General features: G+C 36.9%; 1 protein-coding gene across 50 annotated transcripts in view; it reads right to left on the bottom strand.

Annotated features, from left to right (window-relative positions):
- The window catches only part of TUT4 (terminal uridylyl transferase 4), a 122899-nt gene that overhangs the window by 86498 nt on the left and 10381 nt on the right, over window positions 1-26020 (bottom strand). For 39 of the 50 annotated variants that reach the window (XR_014052223.1, XM_081485303.1, XM_081485335.1 and 36 more), the window contains exons 2-3: window positions 6234-7109; window positions 632-795 (exon numbers count right to left, since the gene is read on the bottom strand). Coding sequence is in view for 49 of the 50 variants with exons in the window: in XM_081485303.1 (XP_081341429.1) it covers window positions 632-795; window positions 6234-7020 (951 nt within the window). In the remaining variant the exon portion in view is untranslated. Of the gene's footprint in view, window positions 1-631; window positions 796-6233; window positions 7110-8792; window positions 8909-26020 lie in introns of all 50 variants that reach the window. The other 11 variants (XM_081485304.1, XM_081485330.1, XM_081485311.1 and 8 more) reach the window with 1 other exon arrangement.

Raw genomic sequence — 26020 nt, 5'->3', positions numbered from 1 at the left:
CTGTAGTATTTGCTATTTTATTTGGCACTCCAAACAGACTGTTAACTTCGAATGGGCACAAACTGTGCCATATTTACTAATATATCCCCAGTGTTTAGCACAGTATCTAGAATGTAACAAGCTCTCCATATCTATTTGATAAATGAGTAAATCAAGGGTCAGCACACTTTTTGAAAAGGGACAAAGTAATATTTCAGTAAATACTTTATGCTTTTGGTAAAGAGTAGTTATTTTATGCTTAGTGATCCAAATACTCTGCAGCAAGTATTCAAAACTCAACGCTGCCATAGGAGCAAGAAAGCAGCCATAGATAATAAGGATGACATGGCTGTGTTCCAATAAAACTATTTATAAAAACATGAGGTATTTTACCACAATTTTAGAAAACAAAAACAAGGTGACAGGCCATAGTTTGTCAAGCCCTGAGATGAAAGAATGAAGTCAAGACTCACAGATGAAAGGATTTGCTGAACAAATTGAGCAAGAGAGAGGGAGAAAGGAAGAAAAGAAAGAGGGAAGGAAGGGAAAATGAGAGATATCTCTGCCTAAGGAATACTGTAAGAAAAATTAAAAGAGCTGTACTTGGTTGAACATGCATTTTCCTCCAAATAACTAAAACAATATAGTATACTTTTTCAAGTCGAAAGATGTGATCTCTTTCTAAGCGTTCTTCTGCTTGTTTCAAGCCTAGCCTCTGCTCAGGTGTCAATGTAGATTCATCTATCACAGTGGCATTTTCTAAATAGTCCATCTCTGAAGAATTTTCTTTATTAGATTCATCACTCTTCATTTTACCTAGAAAAGGAAGCAATCACTTAGTTACCATCAACAGAATTGGTAAATTAAAAAATTTTTAATGAAAAACAGACATTCAATGTATACACATACAGAAAAAATATTTTTCCTTGGTAGTGAAAATTGGTATACCTACATAAAATGTTAAGTAAAAGATGTACGTGATATCAAAATTCACACACAAAAAACTTCTTCATGGGTCAAATACCTATCTTCTTCTGACCTACCTATATCAAAAAAGACAACTATGACTAAGACTCACTATATAAGGCTAACATAACATACTACCTTGTAGCATCTCCAAAGTAAATATGATATAAAGCTACTTTAAATCCCAAAGGTGACTCACTGAACTAAAGTCACTTCAGTGACTTTATCACTACAAAGTAGGAGCTAAAAGAACATATATACTCCAGACCACAAATTCACAAATCTATAAGGGTCCTTCTTCTTTGCTTTCACTGAACTCAACAGATATTTCAACCACATCAATATTTTTTCTTTGCTTCTCCTAGCTAGACTGTAATCTCTTTAAGGCACTGACTATGTGCTTTCAATCCATGCATTTCCAGCACCTATCAATATATACTTGGAATATAGTAGGTTCCAACATGCAATAACGCATGCTCCACCAGTGTGATTTTTTAAAATACAAATTGAATCATGTAACTCTCACGCTTAAAATTCCTAATGGGCTCTCATAAAGTTCAGAATAAAGTTCTAAATTCTCTAACATACAACACACAGTACTTGTCCTCTTGCAGGCAGTCAACAGTTTAAATACAATAATTCGAAGCTGTGCAAATGCTATAAAGGAAAAAAAACAAGTAACTGAGAAGGAGATAGAACTTTCAGGGAAGGCTTCTCTGAGATTTTAAGCCAAGATCTCAAAAACAGAGCTGGGGCTCCCCTGATGGTCCAGTGGTTAAGACTTCACCTTCCAGTGCAGGGGGTGTGGGTTCAATCCCTGGTTGGGGAACTAAGATCCCACATGACTCATGGCCAAAAAGCCAAAACATAAAACAGAAGCAATACTGTAACAAATTCAATTAAGACTTTAAAATGGAAAATAAAAAATTTTTAATTTTTTAAAAAAGAGCTAAGTAGTCTATATCTCCAACCTTATATCCTGCCGTAACACTTTTCTCTTCATTCATAACAAATGTGTAACAATGGATCACTGCGGCTCCAAGGATCAATGCTTTCATGTTCTGTTTCCTCTACTATCAAGGCCCGTCCCACTTCAACTAGTACTGTTTACCTGTCCTGCAAAATTCAGCTTACGCATCACCTGTTTCAGAAGACAGTCTGATATTTATATTCTCAGAGCACTCTCTATTATCTCACATTTTCACAGTAATGTAATCTGTATTCATTTATCTACATGTTACATTAGATAATGAATTCCTTGATGCTAACGACCAGGTTTTATTCACTTTTGTACCTTCAGATTTTAATACAATGCCTAGAACAGAGATGACAATAATAGTGTGTTAAATAAATTGACTTGGACAAATCTAGTATCACTTTTAAAAGTAAATACTCATAGATAATCAATAAACCTCTCCCCACTGCCCTCAAAAGCCACTCTACATGCCATCTACAAGAACCCTGAAAGTCGGTTCTTTCTTTTGATAGCATTAATCTTCTGAACAAAAACAGTGTGTCTCTGGAAGTGATGTGTCTCCTACCACAAGAAGGGCACAACTGGAGTATTACTTAGCAAGGAAAAAGAATAATATCCCAATACCTACTATAACATGGATGAATCTTAAAATATATTAAGTGAAAGAAGTCAAACATAAAAGGCCACAGGCTTCATGATTTTGTTCATATAAAAGAGGCAATCTACAGAGACAGAAACTAAATTAGTGGTTGGCAGTACCTAGGAGAGCAGGATATAAGTAGTGACTGCTAACGAGTATGGAGTTTCTTTTAGAGGTGGTGAAAATATTCAAGATTTAGACACTGGTAACGTCTACACAATTTTATAAATACACTAAATTGTATATTTTTAAATGGCAAATGTTACGGCGTATGAATTGTATCTCAAAACATAAAAAGGTAAATGAGAGAAACTTTAAATATGACAGATGATAATAAGAACACTGGAGAAAATTTTAAATGGTACAAGGAATAAGGCATGCCAGAAGTAGAGGTAAGAGTTTTAAATCTTAGATAAGCAACCCAGCAAAAGGCTCACTGAGAAGGTGAAGGAGGTTAAGACAGCTAGCCATGTGGCCATCTGGAAGAAGAGTGTTCCAGGCAAAAAAAAAAGCAAATACGAAAGATATTAAGTGACCTCTTGCCTTCACATTTGAGGAACTGCAAGGAAATCATGCTGTTGGAACAGAGAAAAAGGATAAGAAGTAGATAAATGAGAGCAGAGAAGCAGGGGGGAGTGTCGAAAATCACAAGGTCACAGCAAGGACACTAGCTCTTACTCTAATATATTGAAAACCACTGAAACATTCTTAATAGCAGTAACACAATCTGAATAATTTTAACAGAAACACATCTAAATAATTTTAACAGAATCATTCTTGCTGCTATGTTGAAAACATAAGGAAGGGTGGTATAAGTGAAAAGTAAAAAGATGAGTTACTAATAGGTTCTGCTGCCCAAAAGCATGATCCTGACCACCAGCAGCAGCAGTTTCATTCAGGAGCTTGTTAGAAATCCAGCTTCTCAGACTCTTAACTTTCTAAATAAAAAATCCCAGAGAATGGAGCCCAAGAATCTGAATTTTAATACACTTCCCAAGTGATTCCTACACACATTAAAGTTTGAGAAGCCCAGATCTAGAATATTCTCCCTTCAAATATTTACCAGGCGCACTCTCTCACCTCTTACCTTCAAATATTTGTTCTAATGTCACCTTCTCAGTGACAATTTAAATGTGAAACACCACCACCAGACACAGCAGCATCATTCTTTCATTCTTTATGACCTTTCCTGTTTTATTTATAATATTTATCACCATCTAACTTATTACATACTTCTATCACTTACTATGTTTGTCATCTATTTCCTCCCACTAGAATATTAACTCCGTATGTGTAGTATTACCTGTTTTGTTCATTGTTATATCCTCAGCGACTAGATCAGTAACTGGCACATAGCAGATATCACTCAAAATATTTTTTTAATTTATGAATGGCAAAAGGAGAAATTGTGTAAGTGCTAGATAGGAGCCAAAGTTGGACCTAATGAAAACTAATTCTCTAATCAGGTGGGCCTGAGGTTAATCAAAATTCTATAAACTATGTTAAGTCCAAATAGACAATTACCTAGACAAAGAGATTTTATTCTATTTAATTTACAAAGGGGAAATCTATGTAAAAAGTTACTTTACAAAACAGAAAAAAAGTGCTACATAATTATGTATCAACATGACTTCAAGGCCAATATTTTATATATTGAAGAGACTTCTTTAAGCCCTTAATTATGAAATGATTACTATAACTCATCCTTATTTGTTAAAACAAGTCTCCCAAAAGGACCTCTACTCGGTCTACTAGCTTCTTAAGCTAGTTCAACTTGTTCTCCAGGTTAACAAATAACAAAACTGCACTTAATTGGAGAAATAATAATAACAAAGGATATTCACTGCCATTGTGCCTACTGTGTCAGGGACTACATGAAACATTCTATGAATTATTTCACTTAACCTTTATAACAAAGGCAGCAGCACCTCCACTTTTTAAAAAAATGAGGAGACTGAAAATACGTTGTAAAGGATAGGCAGCTTATCCAAGATCATAAAGCTCTTAAGTGAGGAAGATACGATTCAAAACCTATGAAATTTTACTCCAGGTGGAGTAAAATTACTAGCTCACTAGTTTAACTACTTCACTCTGTCACTTTGTCACCTTAAAAAAAAAAACAATCTTTAAATCATAGCTTTAACTAGTTAAAGTGATCAGACCCTTGTAAGTGATCTCATACACCAGTATTTCCCAACTTTAGTCACATACTATCATGCTTAGATTTGCCATATCCAAAAACTTTCAGTACTATTATTTATTTGATATTGTCTTTAATTTGACTTACTTTTTGGGGCCTTGTCCTAAGCTATATCTATAAAAGTATTAATATTTTTTCTTACATACATATAGGTACCTCTACTAAATTAAAAAAAAAAAAGGTCTGTAAATAAATCATTATCTATGTACCACTAGAAACAAAAAGAAGCTATTTCTGAACTTTTTATTAGCATTTCTCAAAGAGTGGTAAATAATGACTTAAAAATAGCTTTTTCTATTTATACATCAAGAAAAGGTTTTATTCTTTTAGCCACAGAAACATCAGGAAAAAAGACTGCCAGGGAAAATTCATTAATTTCAACAAAATTAAGATTACTCAAGAGACATGGACAATATTTATAAGCAATTAATTAAAGCTAATATCAAGATCCCATTAGAAAATTAATTTTACACTGATAGTTCTCAAGTAAATTGCAACAGTGTCCTAACAAATCTCTGTTTCCAGTTTTGTTCCTGTCAAAGAATTTGCTGCATTGTATCCCCAAAAATAGACACACACATATATATGTGATCACAGTGCTACCTCTTTAGTGGCTTCTCAAAACACTCATAAAGTCCTATCATATCCTAAAGGCCCCTTTCTCTCCAATTCTTGTGTGCCTTTTTCAGCTCCATCTTTTGCCACATTCCTCAAATCCTTGTTTCAGTCATAATGAATCTCGGTCACACTTGCAGTCTCACATTTGCATCACGCCTTTTCTCAACCGAAAGTCTAAATGTTGTTGATGTTTAGTTACTAAGTTGTATCTGACTCTTTTGCCACCCCATGAACTCTAACAGCCTGCCAGGCTCCTCTGTCCATGGGATTTCCCAGGTAAGAATACTGGAGTGGGTTACCATTTCCTTCTCCAGGGGATCTTTCCAACCCAGGGAATGAACCTGTGTCTCCTGCACTGGCAGGCAGATTCTTTACCACTGAGCCACCAGGGAAGCTCCAAAAGTCTAAATACCTCAATTAAATCATGTACTTTCTCAATTCTTAGTTTTTGGCACTGAACTAAATTACCACCTTACTTATCTGCAATACCTTCACCTAACTAGAAGCTTCCTTGAGACCTGGGGCTGTGTTCTTTTGGTTTTCCATTGTAAATACATGAACGACATATAATAGGAACTCAATACATGCATACATGTTTGGTGAATGAATGGGCATTGTATTACCAGGACCATTTAAAAAGAGTATATGTGTCTGTATGTATACCAACTACAGAAACCACTAAATTCATATTTTCACAAGCTTTGTCCTATCACAATAAATGTTTTTTCCATCTAAAGAATGTCTTTTTCATAGTTAAAATTGTTAAAATCAGACTAGGAAAAAATTTAAAGAACATTAATACTAAAAAATCTCTCCAAAAATGTGACTTGTGGGACAATTTAAGTTTTACTTACTCAAATCATCTGATATGTCTTCAGTTCCTGAAGCACTATCATCAGAATCACCAGTATTATCTGTACATGTTTGCTGCTTCTGAGATCGTTGTGAGTTTTTCATAGCAGATTTTTCTTCTTCTGCAACACTAATATTCACTTTATCCAGAGAAGTAAAGGAACTCGGAATTTTTTTTCCAATGTGCTGTAATTCTGTCTGTCTCATGTTTTCTTTCAACAGTAAATTGGGTACTTTCTCAGCTTCTGCTGGCAGGCTGGGTACCTTTTCTGATTTCATCTGAGAACCAGGTGCTTTTTCTGCTTTCCTCTGTGAATTAAGTGTCTTTTCTGCTACTATTGCCGGTGAACTGGGTGTCTTTTCTGTTTTCACTGGTGAATTAGGTGACTTTGATGGTTTTTCTGTTTTTGCCTGTAAACTGGATGCCCTTTCTACTTTTGCCTGAGAAACAGGTAACTTTTCTGCTTTCACTGGTGAATTAGGTGATTTTTTTGCTTTGCAGTGACTTTGATCTCGAAGGACTAATCCCAAGTCTTTACCTGGAACATTGGCAGCATTTACTTTACATGATTTAACTTCTGTTTTTTCTATACAAATATCATTTTGCTTATTTTTTTTACTACTATTCCTATTTGGAGAGTTGGTCCCAATTTCTTTTATGGATTTATCATTTTTAGCTTTCAAAGTTTGATTAGTTATAACTTTAACTGCTTTGCTTTCTTCAGAAAGAGCCCAAGCATTCTTCTTTGGTTCATGATTTTCATTTTCAGAGGTCTTAGACTCTTCCATTATTTGAAAACCTGCTTCTTTCTATGATATTGTAACGTGGCAGATCTCCAGTAGTTTGAATAACTTCAAATCCAGTTTAGGCAAGCAAACTAATGGGTTAAGAAAAAAACAAAAAAAGCAAAATCTGTTATTTAAAATGCAAAAATCATTTTTAAAAAATTGGTTAGACATAAAAAAAGCTTTTACAATTTACTTACAAAACTGAATAGTAAAAAATAAAAAATTTTAAACTCTGAAAACAGTATGAGAAAGGGTTAATGCCCACTTAGTAAGTAACAGCAAAATGCCCATAAAGGAGGTTCTAATGTAATTCTGGCAAATGACTTCAAAACATGGGAACTTTAGAAGTAACATGCTGTTTTACATTAAGCATTTCAACTAAAAGGGAAATAAAACTTGCAACTGATTTACCACAATTAACCTAAAAGAAAATGGAGCAAAAATAACACAACAAATTGGAAAAGACTCTGATTCTGGGAAAGACTTATAGCAAAAGAAGGGAGTGGCAGAGGATGAAATGGTTAAATAGCATCATTAACTCAATAGACATGAATCTGAGCAAACTCCGGGAGATAGTGAAGGACAGGGAAGCCTGGGATGCTGCAGTCCATGGGGCTGCAAAGAGTCAGACATGACTTAGCGACTAAACACACACATAGGTAGTAAAATCTTTCCGACATGACTTTCCTACTAAATCTACCTGTTTATATCATTAATCTACTTCTAACTTGACCCTTTAAACATGGGGAATCAATGTCAACAGACTTTTTTTCCATCTCCAAACAACAAAGGAGTTTAATAAAATCTTCTGAGGTAAGAAAATTTTAAAAAACCAATGGGAACTCAAGAGTTTAAAAATGATAGTAATATTCTGTATGATGATATAATGATGGATATATGTCATTATACATTTGTCAAAAGCCACAGAATGGATATTTTTAAGACTGAACTCTAAGGTAAACTATGACTTTGGATGATAATGATGTGTCAGTGTAGGTTCATCGATTATAACAAGTGTACCATTCTGGTGCAGGGATGTTGATAGTGGGGGAAGCTATTCCTATGTGGGGGAAGGGAGTTACATGGGCACTATGGTTGGATGGCATCACCAACCCAATGGACATGAGTTTGAGCAAGTTCCAGGAGATGGTGGAGGACAAGGAAGCCTGGTGTGCTTCAGTCTATGGGGTCACAAAGAGTCGGACATGACTGAGCAACTGAACAACAACAATGTATTTTCTGCCCAACTCCACGTTGAAACTAAAACTGCTCTAAAATAATAATAATGTTTACAAAAAGATAGTAATAATGAACAAAACGTAAGAACTAATTTTTTCTAAAATATTAAAAGAACTATTACACTTTTACCATGGAGTAAAAACTATAAACAAATGAAAATACTACATTTTATAGCCCCTCTATACGAGAAATAGCTTGTATACTATGTATTATGGAAATCAGGATTTTTTTTCACTTTTTAGTTTGTCCTATATGCCTTAAAATGATACTTAAATTTACGCCTCTAAAGATTAAAAACATGAATAAAAATTAGTCACCAAAAGCAAATTGCATGTAGCAATTTTGATTTTACTTGGTTAATTCATTAAATAACAAATTTGGGCAGTCAACCACCTCTAATCATATAACTATACATCATTTTAAAACAAAAATACTACCTAAATTCAAAAGATCAGAACACATTTCATTTACTGTAAACTATCTATGTTTATGTCAAAGCGTATTTCCAAAATAAAGAAAGAAATTAAACTTACCCAGTTATGTCTTCACTGAAACATCTTACTCAACCTGGTGTGCGTGCATGCTCAGCTGTGTCCGACTCCACCCCACAGACTGTAGCCTGCCAGGCTCCTCTGTCCATAGCATTTTCCTGGCAAGAATATTGGAGTGGGTTGCCATTTCCTCCTCCAAGCAATCTTCCCCACTCAGGGATTGAACCTGAGTCTCTGGTCTCCTGCACTGGCAGGCAGATTCTTTACCACTGAGCCACCTGGGATTACTAATTCTACAAACCTACTTGGACCTAGCTTTTATAATTCCTGTTGTAGTACAGTCCTCTACGTTCTCTGTGTCCATCTCTGTTCAGATTAATATTATATTTTATTTTAGAAACCTACTAGGTAGATAAGCAATAAGGACATATTGTATAGCACAGGAAATTACAGCCATTATCTTGTGATAACTTTCAATGGAGTATAATCTCTAAAAACATTGAATCACTATGCTGCACACCCGAAACTAATATTGTAAATAAAATATATTTCAATTTAAAAATTTTACTAGGCTTTTCTTTTTAAATTATTCTTTTTTTCTTTTTCCCTCCTATGTCCTCCCATGGTTGTCCTTCTGTCTCTAAATTATTCTATAGGAATTAATTAAAACTTAAGCCAAAGCCATGTTAGATTTTCACCATTAATTTCTTTTTTCACTAACATCATTTTCCAGTAAAAAGCTGGAAATATAGCACTTTACCTATAAAAGAATGTTTTTGTTCCTGGATTTTTAATATTTAAATTTATTTAATACATTTTTCTTTTATTATTCTTGATAAAGTTTTTTTACATACCTGCCAAAACAGTTGTCAAATATATATAATTTCTTGTAGAAACTGCTGCAGGTTCCTAATTTTAAAAATAAAAATGGGCTCTATTCTAAATTACTAGCTTAATCTTATCCAGTAACCAAATTATTTTAAATTTTCTTTTGCTATTCTATGATAACAACTCTAATAATCTTGTCGATGTCATCTTACTGACAAAAGCCTAAACAATAAAGACCTGATATAGTAAAGGTGATCCACAATTCTGTTTATAAAACTTTTTAGACACACTATTCCTCTACTCAAAAAGAAAATAAGAAAAGAAGAACCTCTATAAATCAAGTTTGTATGTATAAATAAAAGCTACAAAGATTTTTTAAAAAATCAATCTACTGAATATAGATAAATGCAACCGAGGAGTTAAAAGACTCAAAAATTGCCAGGTTTCACTTTAAGTGAGCAATCTGTTTCACATAACTGAAACAACATTTACATTTTCAATAGGAATAATGTGTTATTAAAAAACATACCTTAGTTATTTTCTGATCTTCCCCACTTTTTCTGAGTGGCAAATGTCCTCTTGCTTCCAAAAAAAGCTGAGGTAATTTGACAGCAAAATAGCTATTTTTAACTTTTTCTTTTAAGCTAGCAACAATATGGCTTCCCAGTTGGCACTAGCGGTAAAGAACCCGCCTGCCAATTCAGGAGACTCAAGTTTGATCCCCGGGTCGGGAATATCCCCTAGAGAAGGAAATGACAACCCACTCCAGTGTTCTTATCTAGAGAACCTCATGGACAGAGGAGCCTGGAGGACTACAGTCCAAAGAGTTGGACACAACTGAAGCAACTTAGCATGCATGCATCAAGAGTATAAAATTCTGCCCAAAAAGCTATAGTCCCTAGAAATTAAGTTCTCTCTGAGAACATAGTGCTTTGAAAATAAGATTCACTGCCTCCCAGTGCACATTCAGCAAAATTGGTTGAAACAAATAAAAACGTCAGACTTTCCAGTTCCTGGCTATATTTTTATAATGCAGTAATGAGTATTAAATGAGATTTTAAGCTTAAATAACCAATTATTAACAAGAAAATACAGAGAATTTTTAACAAATTTAAAGTGTCTGATATAGAAAACAATAACATTCAGAATGTATTCCATACAATATTTAGTAAATCATTAAACATCAGTCCATTTCCTACTTCTAGTTCTAATCATGTTCTACTTTCCTTGAATCCTTACCATCAATGACTACCACAATGCTACGTACTTAATAAACATTTAAAATCACTAACAATTAAAGGAATATCTACTCCAGACTAACGTCTTTACATCATTCTTTTCCTGCTGCAAACTAAAGTCTTCGGCAGAAATTGGAATTCTTTCAAGAGGAGTTTTTGATGCCTTTCTGTAATTATCCATCATTCAACTGGCAGGCTGACCACAAGTTCTGGGGCCTGAAACTTAAAAAGTGTTGTTTGGATACATTAACTGAGAAAGCTTACCTGAAATAACTGTTGCACAACTAATGGAAAAGCTGTATCACAGAAAGAGTTACGTTACTACTCAAGTAACCCTTCATGGGATAGACAAGGGAAACTACTTTAAGGCATAACTACAGAAAGTTATCTGAAGCTCCTACTACTTTGGAAAGAAAAATTATATGATGAGTCAATTTCAGCTAAGGCCTCCAACCCCTGGTTCAGACAGTAAAGAATCTGCCTACAATGCAGGAGACTCGGGTTTGATTCCTGGGTGGGGAAGATTCCCCTGGAGAAGGGAATGGCAACCCACTCCAGTATCTTGCCTGGAGAATCCCATGGATAGAAGAGCCTGGCAGGCTACAGTCCATGGAGTTGCAAAGAGTGGGACACGACTGAGCGTCTAACACTTTCCCTTTTCCAACCCCTGAGGCCCATTAGTTACTTACTGAGTGACATTAAACAAGAGACACTGACCCTCTCTAAGTCATTTCTAAACTATAAAATAAACCAGTCTATTCCAACTAAGATGTTATAATTCAATGCAAATCCTAAAACACAGTGATGCTAATGTTATATTGGTTCTGATAATTTTACAATTACAGAAAATCACCAAGGACCTCTCAGTTTCCATAAAGACACAGCATTTGTATAGACATTAACCAGACTTATTATGGCGATCATTTCCCAATATACTTGAATACAGAATCACTATATTGTGCGTTTGTGCTAAGTAGCTTCAGTTGCATCCAACTCTGCAACCCAGGGACTATATGGACTGTAGTCCTCCAGGCTTCTCTGTCCATCACTATATCCTGGACCTTGCTAAAAATCATGTCTATCCAGTCAGTAATGCCATCCATCTTCTCATCCTCTGTCCCCTTCTCCTCCTGCCTTCAATCTTTCCCAACATCAGGGTCTTTTCCAATGAGTCAGTTTTTCCCATTAGGTGGCCAAATTATTGGAGCTTCAGCTTTGGTATCAGTCCTTCCAATGAATATTCAGGACTGATTTCCTTTAGGATGGACTGGTTTGATCTCCTTGCAGTCCAAGGGACTCTCAAGTTTTCTCCAACACCACAGTTCAAAAGCATCAATTCTTCACCACTCAACTGTCTTTATGGACCAACTCGCACATCCATACTGGAAAAACCACAGCTTTGACTAGATGGACTGTTGTCGGCAAAGTAATGTCTCTGTTTTTTAATATGCTGTCTGTTTGTCATAGCTTTTCTTCCAAGGAAAAGGAAAGTTGAAAGTCACTCAGTCTTTCTGTCTGACTCTTTGCAACCCCATGGACTGTACAGTCCATGGAATTCTCCAGGCCAGAATACTGGAGTGGGTAGCTTATCCCTTTTCCAGCAGATCTTCCCAACCCAGGAATCAAACCGGGGTCTTCTGCATTGCAGGCGGATTCTTTACCAACTGAGCTATCAGAAAAGCCCTTTTCCAAGGAGCAAGCGTCTTTTAATTTCATGACTGCAGTCACCATCTGCAGTGATTTTGGAGCCCAAGAAAACAAAGCTCAATGGTAGAGAATCTACCTGCCAGGCAGGAGACATGGGTTCGATCCCTGGTCTGGGAAGATCCCACATGCTGCAGAGCAACTAAACCCATGCACCCCAACTACTGACGCTGTGCTCTAGAGCCCAGGAGTTGAAACTACTGAAGCCCATGCACCCTAGAGCCTGTGCTCTGCAACAAGAGAAGCCACTACAATGAGAAGCCCACAAACCACAACTAGAAAGTAGCTTCTGCTTCCCTCAATTAGAGAAAAAGTCCACACAATGAAGACCCAACAAAGCCAAAAATAAATAAGTAAATAATTACTTTAAATGTAAATGAGTTAGCCTCTTAAAGGCAAAGATTGGAAAACTAAATTAAAAAACATATGATCCATCTATCATCTATCTATAAGAGATTCACTTTAGAGACAGAAGCAGAGGTTGAAAGTCGAGTCTGGAAAAAGATATTTCATGAAAATAGTAATCAATATAGAGCTCAACTGGCTATATAATTGTCAGGAAAAAATATACTTTAAGTCAAAACAGGTAACAACAGACAAAGAAGGGCATTATATACTGCTAAAAAGTTTAATCCAGCAAAAGCATGAAATAATTATAAACATATATGCCCCTAATAACAGAGTCCCCAAAATAGGAAGCAAAAATTAACAAAATTGAAAAGAAGAATAGGTAGTTCTATGACAATGGCTGGATCCCTATCAAACTACCCATGACATTTTTCACAGAACTAGAACAAATAATTCTAAAATTTATATGGAACCAAAAAAGACCCAGAATTGCCAAAGCAATCCTGAAGAAAAAGAACAAAGCAGGAAGCATAACCACCCTAGACTTCAGATAATACTACAAAGCGACAGTAATCAAAACAGCATGGTATTGGCACCGAAAATAGACATATGGATCAATGGAATAGAACAGAGAGCCCAAAAATAAACCCACACACCTACTGTCAATTAATTGTCAACAAAGGAAGCAAGAATATATGATGGGATAAAAGACAGAAGTGTTAGAGAATTTCCTTGGTAGTCTAGCAACTAAGACTCTGTGCTCCCAATGTAGCAGGCCCAGGTTCAATCCCTAGTAGGGGAGCTGGATCCCACATGCCATAACTAAGACTTTGCACACTGCAACTAAAGATCCCACATGCCACAAGAAAGACCTAGCACAGTCCAATAAATTATAAAAAATGAATAAATTTTTTTTAAAAGTGTTGTTGGGAAAGTTGGACAGCCACATATAAATCAATAAAGTTAGAACACAACCTCTCACCGTACACAGAAATAAACTCAAAATGATTTAAAGATTTAAACATTTTAGACATTAACACCATAAAACTCCCAGAAGAAAACATGGGTAAAATATTCTCTGACATAAATCATGTCAGTATTTCTTTAGATCAGTCTCCTAATGCAACAGAAATAAAAATGAAAACAAACAAATGGGACCTAATCAAACTCACAAGCCTTGGCATACCAAAGGAAATCATAAATGAAACAAAAAGACAACCTATAGAATGGGAAAAAATATTTGCAAATGATGAGACCAGCAAGGGCTTAATTTCCAAATTATACAAACAGTTCATACAACAACAAAACAAACAACCCAATCGAAAAATGAACAGAAAATCTAAAATAGACATTTCTCCAAACAAGACACAGCTGCTAAGTCGCTTCAGTCGTGTCCAACTCTGTGCAAACCCACAGACGGCAGCCCACCAGGCTCCTCCATCCCTAGGATTCTCCAGGCAAGAGCACTGGAGTGGGTTGCCATTTCCTTCTCCAAAACAAGACATACAGATGGCTAAAAAGCACATGAAAAGATGCTCAACATCACTAATTATCAGAGACATGTAAATCAAAACTATAATGAGGTACCTCCTCACACCAGTCAGAATGGCCATCATCAAAAAGTCTACAAATAACAAATGCTGGAGAAGGTGAAGACAAAAGGGAATCCTCCTACACTGTTGATGGGAATACAAGCTGGTGCAGCCACTATGGAAAACACTATGGAAAACCAAAAATAGAGCTACCATTTGTTGTTGTTGTCGTTGTTCAGTCACTAAGTTGTGTCCAACCAAATGGACTGCAGCACACCAGGCTCCTCTGTCCTCCACCATCTTCCAAAGTTTGTTCAAACTCATGTCCATTGAATCAGTGATGCTATCTAGCCATCTCAACCTCTGCTGCCCCCTTCTCCTTTTGTCTTCAATCTTTCCCAGCATCAAAGTCTTTTCCAATGAGCCAGCTCTCATCCCAGCAGGTGGCCAAAGTATTGGTACTTCAGCATCAGTCTGTCCAGTGAATATTCAGGGTTGATTTCCCTTAGGACTGACTGGTTTGATCTCCTTGCTCTCCAAGGGACTCTTAAGAATCTTCTCCAGCACTACAATTCAAAAGCATCAATTCTTTGGCATTCAGCCTTCTTTATAGTCCAACTGTCACATCCATACATGACTACTAGAAAACCACAGCTTTAACTAGAAGGACCTTTGTCAGCAAAGTGATGTCTCTGCTTTTCAGTTTACTGTCTAGGTTTGTCATAGCTTTCCTTCCAAAGAGCAAACATCTTTTACTTTCATGGCTGCTGCAGTGATTTTGGCATCCAAGAAAATAAAATCTGTCTCTGCTTCCACTTTTTCCCATTATATTTGCCATGAAGTGATGGGACCGGATGCCACGATCTTGGCTTTTTTATGCTGAATTTCAAGCTAGGTTTTTCACTCTTTCACCCTCATCAAGAGGCTCTTTAGTTCCTCTTCACTTTCTGCCATTAAAGTGGCATCATCTGCATATCGGAGGTTGTTGATATTTCTCCCAGCAATCATGATTCTAGTTTGTGATTCATCCAGTATGGTATTTCGCATGATGTACTCCGCATATAAGTTAAATAAGCAGGTGACAAGATATAGCTTTGTTATAATCCTTTCCTAATTTTGAACCAGTCTGTTGTTCCATGTCCAGTTCTAACTGTTGCTTCTTGACTTGCACATAGATTTCTCAGGATACAAGTAAGGTGGTCTGGTACTCCTATCTCTTTAATAATTTTCCACAGTTTGTTGTGATTCACACAATAAAGCAGATGTTTTTCTGGAATTCCCTTGCTTTCTCCATGATCCAACGAATGTTGGCAATTTGATCTCTGGTTCCTCTGCCTTCTCTAAATAAATCTAGCTTGAACATCTGCAAGTTCTCAGTTTCCATACTGCTGAAGCCTAGCTTGAAGGATTTTGAGCATAGCCTTGCTAGCATATGAAATGAGCTGAACTGTATGGCAGTTTGAACATACTCAACTGAACGCAGAGTTCCAGAGAATAGCAAGGAGAGATAAGAAGGCCTTCTTAACTGAACAATGCAAAGACATAGAGGAAAACAATAGAATGGGAAAGACTAGAGATCTCTTCAAGAAAACTGGAGATATCAAGAGAACATTTCATGCAAGGATGGGCACCATAAAAGGACAGAAACAGGAAGGACCTAACAGAAGCATTAGAGGTTAAGAAGAGGTGGCAAGAATACACAGAATAACTATACAAAAAAGGTCTTAACGACCCAGGTAACCATGATGGTGTGGTCCCTCACCTAGAGATGGACATCCTGGAGTGTGAAGTCAAGTGGGCCTTAGGAAACATAACTATGAACAAAGCTAGTGGAGGTGACAGAATTCCAGTTGTGCTATTTAAAACTGTAAAAGAGCTACCATAAGATCCAGCAATCCCACTCCAGGGCATATATCTAGACAAAGCTATAATTCAAAAGATACATGCATTCGTATCTTCACAGCAGCACTATTCACCATGGTCAAGGCATCGAAACAACCTAAATGACCATCAACAGATGAATGGATAAGGAGTGGCACACATATGCAAGGGAATATTAATCTGCCATTAAAAAGAGCAGCATTAGGCCATTTGCAATAGTTAGAACTGGACATGGAACAACAGACTGGTTCCAAATTGGGAAAGAAGTATGTCAAGGCTGTATACTGTCACCCTGCTTATTTAACTTATATGCAGAGTTACATCATGAGAAATACCATGCTGGGTGAATCACAAGCTGGAATCAAGACTGCCAGGAGAAATATCAATAACCTCAGATATGCAGATGACACCACCCTTATGGCAGAAAGTGAAGAAGAACTAAAGAGCCTCTTGATGAAAGTGAAAGAGGAGAGTGAAAAAGTTGGCTTAAAACTCAACAATCAGAAAACTAAGATCATGGTATCTGGTCCCATCACTTCATGGCAAATAGATGGGGAAACAGAGGAAACAGTGACAGACTTTATTTTCTTTGGCTCCAAAAATCACGGCAGATGGTGACTGCAGCCATGAAATTAAAAGATGCCTGCTCCTTGGAAGAAAAGTTATGACCAACCTAGACAGCACATTAAAAAGCAGAAACATTACTTTGCCAACAAAGGTCCATCTAGTCAAAGCTGTGCTTTTTCCAGTAGTCATGAATGGATGTGAGAGTTGGACTATAAAGAAAGCTGAGCACCGAAGAATTGATGCTTTTGAACTGTGGTGTTGGAGAAGACTCTTGAGAGTCCCTTGGACTGCAAGGAGATCCAACCAGTCCATCCTAAAGGAGATCAGTGCTGAATATTCACTGGAAGGACAGATGTTGAAGCTGAAACTCCAATACTTTGGCCACCTGATGTGAAGAACTTAACTCATTTGAAAAGATCCTGATGCTGGGAAAGATAGAAGGCAGGAGAAGAAGGGAACGACAGGGGATGAGATGGTAGGATGGCATCACCAACTCAACGGACATGTGTTTGAGTAGACTCCAGGAGTTGGTGATGGACAGGGAGGCCTGGCATGCTCCAGCCCATGGGGTTGCAAAGAGTAGGATATGACTGAGCGACTGAACTAAACTGATGCCATTTGCAGCCCAGAGATTGTCATACTGTGTGAAGTAAGTCAGACACAGAAAAACAAACATTATATGATATCACTTATATCTGAAATCTAAACAAAAAGGGAGGCTACAAATGAAGTTATTTAAAAAACAGAAGCAGAATTACAAATATAGAAAACAAACTTATGATTACCTGGGGATGGGAGGAGGGAGAGGAGGGATAAATTGGGAGATTGGGACTAACATATACATAGTACTATATATAAAATAGAGAGCTAATAAGAACCTGCTGTATAGCACAAGGAACTCTACTCAATACTCTGTAACAACTTACATGGGTGAAGAATCTTAAAAAAAGAGTGGATATATGTATATGTAAAACTGATTCACTTTGCTGTACACCTGACATTGATACAACATTGTAAATCAACTGTACTCCAATAAAAAATTTTTTAAAAAGATGTAGTACATATATATAAGGAATACTATTCAGTCATAAGAAAGAACAAAATAAATAATGCCATTTACAGTAGCATGGATGCAACTAGAGATTATCATACTACATGAAGGAAGTCAGAAAAAGACAAATATTGTATGATATCACCTTTATATATGTGTGTGTGTGTGTACAATCTAAAATATAACACAAATGAACCTAACTATGAAGCAGAAGCAGACACAAAGACATAGAGAACAGACGTGGTTGCCAAAGGAGAAGGGACTGTGTGTAGGGGGATAGACTGGAAGTTTGGGGTTAACAGATGCAAACTATTACATATGGAGTAGACAGAAAATGAGGTTTTACTGTATAGTACAGAGAACTATATTCAATATCCTGGGATAAAACACAATGGAAAAGAATATTAAAAAGAACATGTGTGTGTGTGTGTGTGTGTGTGTGTGTATACACACACATATATACATATATATAACAGAGTCACTTTGTTGTACAGCAAAAATTAACAACATTGTAAATCAACTACACTTCAATTAAATAAGTAAATACATTAATTGGAGACTTTAATATCTATCTCTCAATAATGGTTAGAGCAGTAGTAGTAGTAGTGTTAGTCGCTCAGTCATGTCCGACTCTCTGCGACTGCGTGGACTGTAGCCCGCCAGGCTCCTCTGTCCATGGGATTCTCCAGGCAAGAATACTGGAGTGGATTGCCATCCCCTTCTCCAGAGGATCTTCCCAACCCAGGGATCGAACCCGGGTCTCCTGCATTGCAGACAGATTCTTTACTGTCTGAGCTACAGGGAAGATACCTATGGTTAGAGCAACCAGACAGAAAACCAATAAGGAAACAGAGGACTTAAATAACACTGTACAATGAGACCTAACAGATAGATCCAGATGACACAACACAACATCAGCAGAATACACAGTCCTCTCAAGTGCATAAGGAACATACTCAAGGATAGACTATCATGTTAGGCCACAAAACAAGTCTTAATAAATTTAAAAAGACAGAAATTATACAAATTATCTTTTCTTATCACAACAGACTGAAATTAGAAATCAAATCAGTAACAGGAAAAAACTGGAAAATTCACAAATATGTGAAGTTAAACAATGGTCTCAACCAACCAATGAGTGAAAGAAGAAATCACAAGGACAATTAAAAAATACTTCAAGACAAATGAAAACAACGTATTTTTTAAAAACAATGTACTATTTTACCACAATTTTTCAAATGAAAACAAAAGGATATTTAATATAACTTTAAAAAATAAGGACTATAATTCTATGAACAACTGTACATCAATAAACTGGGTAAGGTAGATGGGATGACAAATTCCTACAAACAAACAAATTACCAAAACAGGGCCAAGAAAAAATATAAAACCAGAACACACCTATAACAAGTAGATTGAATAAATAATCAAAAATCCCTCAACAAAAAAACTCAGAATCAGAAGGCTATACCACTGAAGTCTATTCAATATGTAAAGAATTAACATCAATCCTCATACTTCCGAAAAACTGCAAAAGAGGGAACACTTCCTAATTCATTCTATGAGACCAGTGTTACTCTGATTCTATGAACACACATGCAAAAACTCATCAATGAAATAGCAGCAAACCAAATTTAGCAGCATATTAAAAGGGTTATACACCATGACCAAGTAAGACCAAGTAAGATTTATCTTTGGAACGTAAGGGTGATTGAACATATGAAATATCAATCAATGTGATAAGCCACATTAATAGATTGAAGGAAAAGAAAAATTACATGATCATCTCAACTGACGCAGAAGGAAGCATTTGACAAAATCCAGCACCTTTTCAAGATGAACTAGTAACAGAAAGGAACTTCTTCAACATGGTAAAGCCCAGCTAGCAACAACAAAAAAACCTAAAGCAAAACAAAAAACACACAGCTAACATCATACCCCGTGAAAGATTTTAAAAATTTTCCCCTAAGATCTAGAAAAAACATCTGCTTTGTCACTTCTATTTAACAAGGTACTAGAAGTTCCACCCAGAGCACTTAGGCAAGTAAAAGAAATAAAAGAAATCCAAACTGGGAAAGAAGAAGTAAAATCATCTCTGTTTGCAGATGATATGATCTTCAATCATAAAATAATCCTAAAAATACACACAAAATCAGAGCTAATAAACAAATTCAGTAAGCTGCAGGATATAGAATAAACACACAAAGAATGCTATACAGTAGCAATGAACAATCTATAAATGAAATTTAAAAAACAATTCCACTTACAATAGCATCAAAAAGAATAAATACCTAAGAATAAATTTAACCAAGGAGACAAAAAAATTAGTATACTGAAAACTACAAAACATTACTGAAAGAAATTGAACACTTAAATGCAGCGACATCCCAGGTTCATAGATTCCTTCCAGACTACCTTCCCTGCCTACCTCTTTCTTGCTCTTCTCTTTTCAAACTCTGATCACTACCTATGGTAACTAAGGAGTTGGAAAGAAAAAAGAAAAGTCTAAGTTCACGTGTCCTACAGCCCAAGGCTGGAGAAGGCAATGGCACCCCACTCCAGTACTCTTGCCTGGAAAATCCCATGGATGGAGGAGCCTGGTAGGCCACAGGCCATGGGGTCGCTAAGAGTCGGACACGACTGAGCGACTTCACTTTCACTTTTCCCTTTCATGCACTGGAGAAGGAAATGGCAACCCACTCCAGTATTCTTGCCTGGAGAATCCCAGGGACGTCGGAGCCCGGTGGCTGCCGTCTATGGGGTCGCACAGAGTCGGACACGATTGAAGCGACTTAGCAGCAGCACAGCCCAAGGGAGCAGAAGATTGGGAAATACACATTTTACAATGTTTATCATTCACTTTACAAGAATTACATACTCCACCCTTTGGTGGCTCAGACAGTGAAGTGTCTGCCTGCAATGCGGGAGACCTGGGTTCAATCCCTGGGTTGGGAAGAACCCCTGGAGAAGGAAATGGCAACCCACTCCAGTACTCTTGCCTGGAAAATTCCATAGACTGAGGAGCCTGGTAGGCTACAGTCCATGGGGTCAGAGAGAGTCAGACATGACTGAACGACTTCCTTTTTTTCTTTCTTTCCCTTTGTTATTGGGCTTCCCTGGTGGCTCAGATGGTAAAGAATCAGCCTGCAATGCAAGAGACCTTGGTTTGATCCATGGGTTGGGAAGATCCCCTGAAGAAGGGAATGGTTACCTATTCCAGTATTCTTGCCTGGAAAATTCCATGAACAGAGAAGCCTGGAGGGCTACAGTCCATGGGGTCACAAAATTAAGGTCAAGAGTACCCAGAGCTGCCAAAAGCTGGAGACTGACAAATTTTATAAACTGCAGCCCACTGTGCACTCACCCATTTGTTTCCTTCACTTAAGTCAATGCCAATGACTTACGTTGTTAACCATACTGTTAAAATGCCAATACTACCCGAAGTGATCTACAGATTCAATGCAGTCATTATCAAAACCACAATGGCATTTTTTGCAGAAACAGAAAAACCCATCCTAAAAGTCATATGGAATTTCAAAGGACTCTAACTAGGCAAAACAATCTAAAAAAAGAAAAATAAGTTGGAAGAGTAACACTTTATTACTTCAAAACGTACTACACAAAAAAAAAAAAAAAAAACGTACTACACAAAGTTATAATAACCAGAACAGTCCAGTAATTGCATAAAAAAGACATACAATGGAAGGAGCCAATAAATAAAGCATCACACGCATGGTCATTCAACTTGACAACACTAATAGTTTGAATAGGGGTAAGGACAGATGGTGATGGAAAACTGAATACATATGTTCGAAGGAATGAAGCTGGATCCTGATCTTCTGCCAGTTACAAAAATTATCTCAAAATGGATTAAATAAGACAAGACACTAATTGTAAAAAGAGCAGACAGGGAAAAAACACAAATGATCATTTGAGTCACTTGAAAAATTACAGAAAAACTATCACAAAACAAAATATACAACCATATTGATGTAAAACGAGGAAATTTCTATTCTACTATGGAGTGATACTGAAAATACACCGTTAAGTAAAAAAAAAGTAATATACACAGGCATGCATAGTAAACTAATTTTTAGTATGAAAGAATATACATATTTGTATTTTCAGAAGTAAACAATGGAAGGATAAAAACAAAAACAAAAGAACAAAGATCTAAATTTAATCCCTATACTAAAATTATACCTTATACACTAAGTTACACAAACATCAGTTCAGGTCAGTTCAGTCGCTCAGTCATGTCCGACTCTTGGTGACCCCATGAATTGCAGTACGCCAGGCCTCTCTGTCCATCACCAACTCCCGGAGTCTACCCAAACCCATGTCCGTCGAGTCAGTGATGCCATCCCACCATCTCATCCTCTGTCGTGTGTATACACAAACATACACATAACCACATAAAAACTATAAATCTTCATAGTTTGGCAACATTTTCTAAATATGACATCAAAAGCACAGACAAAAGAAAAAAATAGATAAATTCAGTTCAGTTCAGTTCAGTCGCTCAGTCGTGTCCGACTCTGCGACCCCATGAATTGCAGTACGCCAGGCCTCTCTGTCCATCACCAACTCCCGGAGTCTACCCAAGCCCATGTCCATCGAGTCAGTGATGCCATCCAACCATCTCATCCTCTGTCATCCCCTTCTCCTCCCGCCCCCAATCCTACCCAGCATTAGGGTCTTTTCCAATGAATCAACTCTTCGCATGAGGTGGCAAAGTATTGGAGTTTCAGCTTCAACATCAGTCCTTCCAATGAACACCCAGGATTGATCTCCTTTAGGATGGATTGATTGGATCTCCTTGCAGTCCAAGGGACTCTCAAGAGTCTTCTCCAACACCACAGTTCAAAAGCGTCAATTCTTCGGCCGCTCAGCTTTCTTCACCGTCCAACTCTCACATCCATACATGACCACTGGAAAAACCATAGCCTTGACTAGACGGACTTTTGTTGGCAAAGTAATGTTTCTGCTTTTAAATATGCTATCTAGGTTGGCCATAACCTTCCTTCCAAGGAGTAAGCGTCTTTTAATTTCATGGCTGCAATCACCATCAGCAGTGATTTTGGAGCCCAAAAAAATAAAGTCTGACACTGTTTCCACTCTTTCCCCATCTACTGGACTTCATCAAAATTTAAACTTTCATCCTTGACATCCACCTTGGTAGTAATTTTTTGGATTTGACACCAAAAGCAAAGGCAACAAAAGCAAAAACAAAACAAGTGGGAATTCTCATGCAACTGCTGGTGGAACTAAAATGATGCAGCTGATGCAGAAAACAGTTGGAAGTTCCTCAAAAACTTAAACATGGAATTGCCATATGATCCAGCAATTCTATTCATAGGCATATATTCAAAAGAACTGAAAGTAGGGACTCAGATATTTGAATATCATGTTCACTGCAATATTATTCACAATAGCCAAAAGGTAGAAGCAACCAAGCATCTATTAACAGAAGAAAGGATAAACAAAATGTGATGTATACATACAATGGAATATTTCTCAGCCATTTAAAGGAAGGAAATTCTGACACATGCTACAACATGGATGAACCTCAAGGACATCATGCTAAATAAGTCACTTACAAAAGGACAGATACTGCACGATTCCAATTGTATAAGATTGAGAATTAGTAAATTCATAGGAACAGAAAGTAGAACAGAAGTTATCAGGGGCTGGGGGTGTGAGGAATAGGGAGTCATTGTTTAACGGGTAGAGTCTGTTTGGGATGATTAAAAAAAAACTCTGGAAATAAATAGTGGTGATGGTTACACAACATCGTGAATATACTAATGTCACTGAGTTGTACACTTAAAAGGATTAAACAGTAAACTTAATGTTATGTATCCTTTACCACTGTATGGCTTCCCTGATAGCTCAATTGGTAAAGAATCCACCTGCAATGTGGGAGACCCCGTTTCGATTCCTGGGTTGGGAAGATCCCCTGCAGAAGGGATAGGCTACTCACTACAGTATTCTTGGGCTTCCCTTGTGGCTCAGTTGGCAAAGAATCTGCCCGCAATGCGGGAGACCTGGGTTTGATCCCTGGGTTGGGAAGATCCCCTGGAGAAGGGAAAGGCTACCCACTCCAGTATTCTGGGCTGGAGAATTCCATGGACTAGTCCATGGGGTCACAAAGAGTCGGACACAATTGAGCCACTTTCACTTTGATCCTTTACCACAATAAAAAGAATTTTAATTCAAAAAGTCAAAACAACGTGTATTAAGCTTATATAAAGTATCACAAAGCTCAATTTTTAAACGTTAATCAACCCTAAAATAGCTAAAGGTTAAAAAAGCATAACTTTTTATATGGGTAAATCAACTGACAGAGATTTTATGATCAAAGGCATGTAGAACCACATTCCCTTCTCAAAAATTCAGTTTTGTAAATAAATGGGATTTCTAAACTAAATTACCTAAATCCTCATCTAAAGCCCCATTAGCTAGGTTTTCTAGATTACTCAAGTCTTTTCCTTCTATGTTCATCTAGGTAAGCTTTTTTGGCCACTGGCCAAAGAAGCTGATGTCATGCTTCTTTTCACTAGCAATTTGTTGATTAAAATAGCCTGAGGTCACCAATTGTTTTTTGAGTTTTTCCCCTGAGATATGGAGATCATCTGGATTCCCTAATTATCCAAGCCAGCCTTCCTCTTTTTCCTTATAAACAAATAATCAAGAATGAGCTCCATCTATAGGAAGAGTTTTGTGATGCTAGATACACCAGAAAATTCCTCATTTCTCCAGTATCAAGCAGCTCCTGGGCATTCGTGTATAATAATGTAGCTAACACTTTTTAAGTGGTGTTTGCTGAGGAGACTTAGCTTGCCCAAAAGCTGTGATATATAACTGTGCTGGCCCTCCAATGCTTGTGCTTCTAACACCACACTCATTTTGAAATTTCACATCCATACCATTTGGAATGGGCCAGGTTATGCTGTGATAACAACTCCTACAACTAATGCTTATCATAACATAAATTGATTTAACAACTCATGCAAAATGCTTTTGGAATTAAGGTAACTCTCTAAGGCAGCAGTCCTTCGTGCACTGGTTCAGCATGCCAAGCTGCTTTAATCTTATCTTACCTCCCATATTAGCAAGACAGAGGGAGAAGGAATAGCACTAGGTCGCCTTTGTTCACATTTCATTTGCCAAAAAAAAAAAAAGCCACATGGCTACACCTAATTTCAAGGCAATAAGGAACACAATCCTCAGAATACCTCAAAATAAAGTAGTAGCAACAGGGCTTATCACATTAGTACAAGGTGAAATAAGGTAATCTCTTTGTCTCCATGCATGTTACTATTTTCCTCCAGCCCTTTTGTTCTGGGCTAATTTCATGGTCATGTGATCTGTGCTGTTATACAGGGCTCCATACTCAGAAAGACACTATGCTTGATTTAAAGCTCTCCTGTCATCAACTTGATATTCTTAATAACTTTATCTTTGATTTTGTGTTTTGTAGTGAAGTCTAATGGGACAAAGGAACAGGCAAAGGAGCAGAAGAGATACATGCAAAATGTTTATCTGCCATTCCTTTCTACTTTGTTCTTACAGCTTTGGTGATGCCCTGTGAACACAGAATATCAGTGGATCCATAATGTGTGGGGAGTTTAGCAAAACTCAAAGGGATATAAAGTAAGCATGTTGTCTACAACTAAGTAAGCAAGGGTGGTAACAGCCCAAGAAGTCACATTTTCTATTTAAAATGTAACTTTCTTCACAGAGGAAAGGCAATGGACTCTAAGAAACATGAATTACCAGAAAGTCTATCGTGTCTTTTCTTATTCATGTTACTTCCCTATGTTAACTAACCACTTATGATAAAAGTGACAACAGAAGGAAAGGGAAAGACAGAGGAAGAAGCCACAGGTCCTTTACCTTTCAGTTCTACCAAATCAAAGGTAGAGACTGTTGGTAGAAGGTACAAGTATAAGAAACTAAATAAAAACAGTTGAGTAAGTTTTACACAATGTTTTCCCTGTTCTGATAAGAATGAAATATACATAAACTATGAAGTACCATCAATTTCACATAAGAGTTAAATAATCACATACTTGCATTTAAAACTAGCACTGTACAATGTAAAGATGAACAGTAAAA

Source organism: Giraffa tippelskirchi, chromosome 5, assembly GCF_054371585.1.
Source record: "Giraffa tippelskirchi isolate mGirTip1 chromosome 5, T2T-mGirTip1v1.2.pri, whole genome shotgun sequence".
NCBI lineage: Eukaryota > Metazoa > Chordata > Mammalia > Artiodactyla > Giraffidae > Giraffa > Giraffa tippelskirchi.
The sequence above is the reverse complement of the archived record's forward strand: the minus strand, read 5'-3'. Positions and strand labels throughout refer to the sequence as shown.